The following is a 6,989-nucleotide window of genomic DNA, read 5'->3' as shown; positions in this document are numbered from 1 at the left end:
GCGCGAGTGTGTATGGGATCACTGAGCTGTGGTGAGGACCAGTCCTCAGGCTCTGGCCAGGAGGGATGTGGGGTTTCATTTCCAAAGTGAAGAGTTTGTTCTGGAATGTCAGCATCCATGGTTTCTTTGTCCCAGACCTCCCACCCAGCCTGCTGTATCCTGGCTTCATTTGCCAGGTCTGTATCTAAGGGGAGTTGTTCAGGGTGCCTTTTGGCAGAGCGTTAGCTCTAGAAACCGTGCTCCATCTGTTTGGAGGAAGCAGATCAAAGGGAAGGGATTAGTGGGAGAGGGTCAGGGATGAACAGTAATGATATGAGGGAGTGCAGAGGAATTAGGAAGCTGTGTGCTGTAGCCCCTCACTGAGCCATGGGCTTAGGAGGCAGATGGCAGCTGTATTAAGTGGAGTAGAACTCAAACTGAAGGGAAAATGCCACCAAAAAAGAAAACCAAAGCTAGGAGGGGAAGGCAAAAAGTCATGTTGCAAAAACCATCATGAAGAACAGCCGTGTCTGAGAACTCTGAAGCAAGGGCTTTGGCCCTTCCAAAGGAGTGCCACGTGGAGAAATGTGCCCATTTGTATTTTTCTTCTCTATGGGAACGGGTGCAGGAAGCCATGGACAGCAGGAGCAGACCTTGGCTGGGCGTCCCGCCCTTTTTTCGGGACTGCTGACAGAACTGCCTGCCCCTAGAAGCATGCTGTCAGGCAGCAATCCTTCACTTAGCCCAGCAGGGATCTTAAGCGTGGAGCGGGCAGGAGCATGGTTCTGTGGCAGCCAAAGGGCAATGGGGGTCTGGCACTTGTGTGGGCACTTGCTGCCTGTCTCAAAGAGAAGCCTGTGGAGGAAGTGCTACTGATGAATCCCTGTTGTTCAGAGGGGCACCTGTATGGGAAAGAGGCAAGGAAAAGCTGGAAGGAGTCTACCAAGCCTCATTTCCAAGCTGCGTACAGGTCTTCTGGGTGTTCTGGCCTCCCTCAGGGTGCCCTGCTTGGGAGGGAGAGACAGCTGGAAAGGGACACGCTTCGCAGCATGTGGCGTGCAGAGAGCTTGGGCTTTGCAGTCCGCCCAGGGCATATCTGCCCACAGCCCCATTGTTTATTAGCTGTGTGACCTTGGATAGATGACATATGCTCTTAGACCTGCTTCCTCAATTGGGAGATGAGGATAAGAGTGCTCATTCTCCCGGGGTTATTTTTCCCCCCATAATTTTATTATGAGAAATTTCAAACATACAGAAAAATAAAAGAATTTTACAGTGACTACCCACAGACTCACCAACTAGAGTCTACAGTGAACATTTTAACATACTTCCTTTATCACATGTCTTTCCATCTAATCCTGGTGTTATTTTTAAATAATTAGTAGATGTCGAAATATTTAGCACAGTGTCTGGCACATAGTAGGCACCTTTCTGGAAGGTTGGCGGTAGAGGAGAGGCCCTGGTAGGTGCCGACTGTGACAGAGGCAGGGTTGACCTCCCCATGTTCACTGTCTCCAGGACTTGGGTTTTCACAGCCATATCTCGGAGCACCTCCTGGATGTTGATGTGCTTTCCCTGGTCCTGAACGGGGCCCACTGGGAGGTGAATCTCACTGGGTGGTGGGCTGTGGCTTCACTTTGGGGATGGCCCAGAGCTGAACACTGCCCATCCCGGGGTGCATTTCTGGGAGTTCCCTCCCTTCTAATTCATTAAGGCACGGCCCTGACTCTGTGATGGGGCTTCTGACAATTCCTGCTCTGTTGATGCTATGAATTAGGTACACCCCCACCCATATTTGTCTGTTTATCCATTTATTTAGCAACTGAGGACTGCACTGGCTCATGTGAAAAGCACTGTGTAGACTGTGGATTTCAAGGCAACCTTTTCAGGCTCATCCTCAGCCTACTGCTGGGCCCCATCCCCTCCCCCCTCTGCTGCTCTGCCTGCTGTGCTCCCCTCCCCTGTTGTCCTGGCTCTTTCCTGGTCTTGGAGGCCCACCTCAGACATCACCTCCTCCCAGCAGGATGAATCATTCCCTCCCTTTGCTCTTCTTAGTGCTGCTGCTCTTGTTTTATGGTTCTTGATCACCCCTGCCAGATGCAAGTTCTGTGTAGGCATGGGTTACGCGTGACCCAGAGTGGGGTACAAGGATGACTCAGACACAAATCCTGTCCTTAGGAGCTGTTATGAGAAGAAAGGGGCGTAAAGAATGTAAAACACTAGCATATAAACATTAAATAAACGTAGCTGTGTATTTACTATTACTACTGTGTGAATTGCCTGTGACATCATTGCCTCTGGGTTCTTGCAGGAACAATGCATGCATCTAGGAGGCCAGAGACTGGTTGTGTGTGTGTGTGTGTGTGTGCGCGCGTGCGTGCGCGCGCGCGAGTGTGTATGGGATCACTGAGCTGTGGTGAGGACCAGTCCTCAGGCTCTGGCCAGGAGGGATGCTGGGGTTTCATTTCCAAAGTGAAGATGATCGCTTTTTCCTCCTGTGTGGGTTTAAGAGAATAGAAATTCTGGTACATGGTCTCTGCAAGTTTAAGGGAGCATTTGGTTTGGGTGAAATGGAAATTTGTTGGGTGACACAAACAAGATGTTTAATGTGGATCAAGCCTGGGAGCCCTTAGTAAAATGAATGGGAGACAGGGTAGAGCTGTGAGGCTGGTTGCGTTTCTCTCAGCTCTGGCTGACAAGTCTCCTGGGCTGCTGCCCAGCCACTAGGTGCCTGCTACACCTCGGCCACCCCCATTTGCAGCACTGGTGGGATGTAGAGGCACAAACCAGGCCTGGCAGGTGGGATTAGTCAGGGAGGGTGTGGAGCAGGTGAATTGTGGGGCACCTTTTGCAGTGGTTGTTAAGTGGGGAAGTTACCGAGTTGGCTGGGCAGAGTGTATTTCCATTGCTCCGGCTCCAAAACCTGGCCAATATCAGAATACTTGGGGGCTTTAAAAAAGACAGATTTCTAGGTCCTGCATAAAACCTAATGCAGCCAGCAGCCTCTTTTTGGGTCATGCCACTTGGTATAAAGTAGTAGCAGGGCTTGGCTTGGATTTGGTTCCCCTGAGCCACCCTCTACCCACCCTGGCAGAGGAAGCCCGAAGCTGGAGCTCTTTTTTTTTTTTTTCTAAAGATTTTTATTGGGGAATTGGGGGATGGGAACAGTGCTGGGGAATTGGGANCTGATGAGTGCTGGCCACTCTTGGGGAGATTGAGATGAGGAGGTCTGCCTCACCCTGAAGATGCTTGTGTTGAAGAGGAGGCGCTAGCTCATCATGTCCCCTTCTCTTAGCCCAGTGATCATGGCACAGTCTCTCTATACTATAGGTTAGGGATGCTGGGAGGATGGCCAGCACTGGAGGGTACCTGCCTTTGCGCTTTTCTCCCTGCGTCAGGCTTGGGGCTGGTGCCAGCATCACCACCGTGTCTAGTGCCTTTTGCTTTGGGAAGTAAAGGCTCATAACCAGAGCCACCTGGGACATTTGACTTTTCTACATATTCAGTTGAATTCCTTGAGGGCAAGATGTATGTCTTGTTAGTATTTGGGTTCCCAAGGTGGTGTTTGGCACATAGAAGGTGATCAGTGAATGAACGTTTGGGTCTCATCATAAAACATTAGTTAACATTTATGAAACACGGTATGCCGGGCACAGTTCTCAGTTCTTTAACTCACTTAATGAGTGTTAACTTATTTAATCTTTCCAACAACCCTATGAGATAGGCCTTACTATATTCCTGTATTTTAGAAGAAGAAACTGAGGCACAGAGAAATTAAATAATTTGTCTAAGGTCACTGTAAGCATGGAGCCAAGATTTGAACTAGGTAGTCTGTCTCCGAAGCTGAGCTCTGACCTTCTCTGCTCTGTAACAGTCCTTGCAAAGTCTGGGCTGGCCAGACCTGCAGGCAGATGGTCATTTCTTTGGGTTCAGCAGATCCTTAAACAGACGGTGTCAGGGAATGCCATGTTTAGGGCTGCTCCTTGGACTTTTGGACTCTAGATATCATGTTCCTTGTTTGAGTCTCTAGGGTAGGGAATCAGGAAGTGTCAAAAATCTTGCTCCGAAGTTGTTCACACTGGCAGCTCAAGTATTAGTGCACATGTTTTCTGGGAGGAAGGCCTCTCTGCGTGAGCCCAGGGGAGATCACTGGCTACATTTCCTAGGGGAGAGGGGTTCTTTTTCTATTTTTCTATTGGCCAGCTCTAAAGGTTCCTCCTAGTCTTAAAAAGTGACGTTTGTGTGTGAGATGCAGAGTGTGGCAGCTGTGAGGCGCACTGCCCAGATAGCCTTTCCAGAGACCCTGCTGAAGGAGCCTCAGTGGACTGAGCCTCTAGTTCCTGCACCTTTGTTCCTCCCCAGCTCATGCCAAGGCCACGCTTGTTGATGGAGGTGATGGAGCACAGAAGGCCCTTGAGCAGGGCCATTTCTGCTTGATGCGGGACCCCTGCAGGACTGGTCAAGACGTTTCTCAGAACTGTGCTGCGGTCTGAGGCTCTTCCTACTCAAGTCCCCTCCTTCCCTCTCTCCTGTCACTGGTCTCAGACCTGTGTCCTGAAGGCTCTCCTACCTCCTTTATCCTTCATAGGCTTTCCTCCCCACAAATCGCTTAAACACTTAATCCCATCCTGGCATCTGCTTCTCAGAGGACTCAGTTGGTGTCCTCTGACAGAGGACTTGTCTCCAGGGTTGCTTATACAGGAGAGGCTTTAGGGAGAGAGCAACCCATGTTGCTATTGAAGAAGGGCACCCTCCTGATATTCTTTCCCTGCTGCCTTTTAAAAATGAGAAATAGAAATAGACATTGGTACTTTTCTCTCACATGATTTTCCATCATCATCATTGTAAATAAATATTGACTTATGATTTGGCTGTTGAAGCTAGAACTAGACCGACTTACTACTCAAGGACATGATAGGTGGTAACAGAGTTGTACAGTCCAGTGCGGTGGTTTCCAAGCCCATCAGTAGTCAGGGGTCAGGTTGGGCGTGTCCAAATCACTATGAAGTTCCGATTCAGTAGGTCTGGGGTGGAGCCAGCATCCATGGTTTCTTTGTCCCAGACCTGCCTATCCTGGCTGCCTACCCTGGATTCAATCAAGGGAGTAGTTCAGGTGCCTTTTGGCAGAGCATTACCTCTAGAAACCATGCTTCATGTGTTTTAAGAAGCTTTTGGCGTGTTTGATAACCACTGGTGTCAGAACTAGAGCACTGGCCTATAGGAGTCAAGGAATGACTGCTCTGTCTTGTAGCAAGTCTCTAAATTCTTTTTGTTAATCCCTGACAACTTCCTTTCTGACATGGTCTGCTGCCCCCCAGGAGTCTCCAAGAACAAGCAAGCCAGAGGGGAAGGACATCTCTCTTGATTCAGATGTTGCCCGCCCCGCTACTCCCGGCAAGCTCCTCAGTCAAGGTGCAGACAGCAGCCTGAGCAGTGCCCATGGCACAGGGCAACAGGGAAGAGGGGCCAGTGCCCAGCTCCCAGGAAGAGAAAAGAATGACAAGAGTGATTCTGTGATGTCCAGAAGTCTGCTGGACCCTGGGGACGATCAGCCTGCTAAAGCCAATAAAAAAGATGCACCAGAGGACCCAGTGGCTACAGGAGAGGAGGGTTCCAGGAAGGAAGAGGCAGCAAAGGAGCCAAGGAAGGAGGCTTCTGTCCTGGAAGACAGCAGATCAGACGCCAGTGAAGTAAGTCACTTTGTCCCACAGGCAGTCACAGCTGCAAGCCCGGTGCAGATTTCTGTCCCCAGATCTTTATTACTGTGGCAGGAGCTTCATTTGAAGGCTTGTAATGGGCTGTCAATATCAGCCAGCCAGAACTCTTAATTGTGACAAATGTGCCCAGACGCAGCAGGAGGTCTAATCCTGAATGAAACTCTAAACCTGCTGGCTCTAGAAATTCAGAGCAGAAATTTCCATTTCCATTGGCACCCTCCTGGAATATTCATGTTCTTCTGTTCTCCTACTTCCTTCCTCTTCCATTTCCTACCTCCCCCTTCTACTTCTTGACATCAGTTTGGGGGTAGTCATGGTTTCAGCAATGAGCTCCTGTAGAGAGAGGAGAACATTGAGAGGGCTGGGGAGACAACTGGCGTTCCTGCTCTAGCACCCGGTCAGTTAGGTTACGGGAAGACTTCTCATTGATTTTTCTGGCTCTTTCTGAACCAACCCAAGACATGGGAGTCTTGCTTTGGCACAACCTGGCCAATGACCCACATGGACAGAAGGAGGACCCAGTGGGGAAAGCCTTCGGCATTTTCGATTTTCCAACCCTTAGTCCTGCTCCTCCGCCAGGTAGATGGTGAGGGAATTAATTTAAAGGGCTTTTAACTGCTTCCTGGGAAAGAGGCTCTCACTCTGTGTTTTTCTTTGGGGTAGCATCAAAATTCCCTACTGCCAACTTTCTAACCATCTCCACTCCACTCCACTCGGCTCTCCTTACACATGTAAATCCTTGCTGACCTGAGTCAGAGTGTGATTGTCCACACTCAGCTGTGCTGCCCAGCCTGACTGGGCTGGGGTTTGGTGCGCATGTCCAAAGGGAATGGGAGGGTCCACAGGCCTCTTTCAGGTTTTTCGGAAGAGGTGGATTTTGGTTTGGGCTTAGCCCTGTGTTGGCGTCATGGCCTGAACGGAGTTCCCTGTGCACTGTACAACACTGTGCACTGCTCCGGGTGACTTTTCTGTGGGTCTGTTTCCCCAGGAGTCGGAGACTAGTGAACACATGAAGGAACTACAGTTCTCAGACTCCGTTGCTTCTGACCCCAAGTCCTTCCTTGGCCTGGTGAGTCTGATATGAGGGGCAGCAGAGTGGTGCTGAAAAGCATGGATCTGTGGGTCCCTGTGCTTATGCAGTTTGCCTAACATCACACAGCTGGTAAGTGGGAGTTGGGACTCAAACTTAGGTCTTGTCTAACTTCAGTTTTTTAACCCATTAATTAAGGATAACACTACCTTCTTTATAGGTTTGTTATGAGAAGAAAGTGGGGTAAAGAGCATAAAACATTA

At 49.7% G+C, this 6,989-nt stretch overlaps 1 protein-coding gene across 20 annotated transcripts in view; it reads left to right on the top strand.

The window, feature by feature from the left end:
• Positions 1 to 6,989, top strand: part of CEP164 (centrosomal protein 164) — an 81,335-nt gene that overhangs the window by 44,717 nt on the left and 29,629 nt on the right. For all 20 annotated transcript variants that reach the window (XM_019647474.1, XM_019647485.1, XM_019647481.1 and 17 more), the window contains 2 exons: positions 5,298 to 5,669; positions 6,685 to 6,765. In XM_019647474.1, the coding sequence (XP_019503019.1) occupies positions 5,298 to 5,669; positions 6,685 to 6,765 (453 nt within the window). The remainder of the gene's footprint in view (positions 1 to 5,297; positions 5,670 to 6,684; positions 6,766 to 6,989) is intronic.

Source organism: Hipposideros armiger, unplaced genomic scaffold, assembly GCF_001890085.2.
Source record: "Hipposideros armiger isolate ML-2016 unplaced genomic scaffold, ASM189008v1 scaffold_111, whole genome shotgun sequence".
In the NCBI taxonomy this organism is placed as follows: domain Eukaryota; kingdom Metazoa; phylum Chordata; class Mammalia; order Chiroptera; family Hipposideridae; genus Hipposideros; species Hipposideros armiger.
This window is presented reverse-complemented; position numbering and strand designations above follow the sequence as displayed.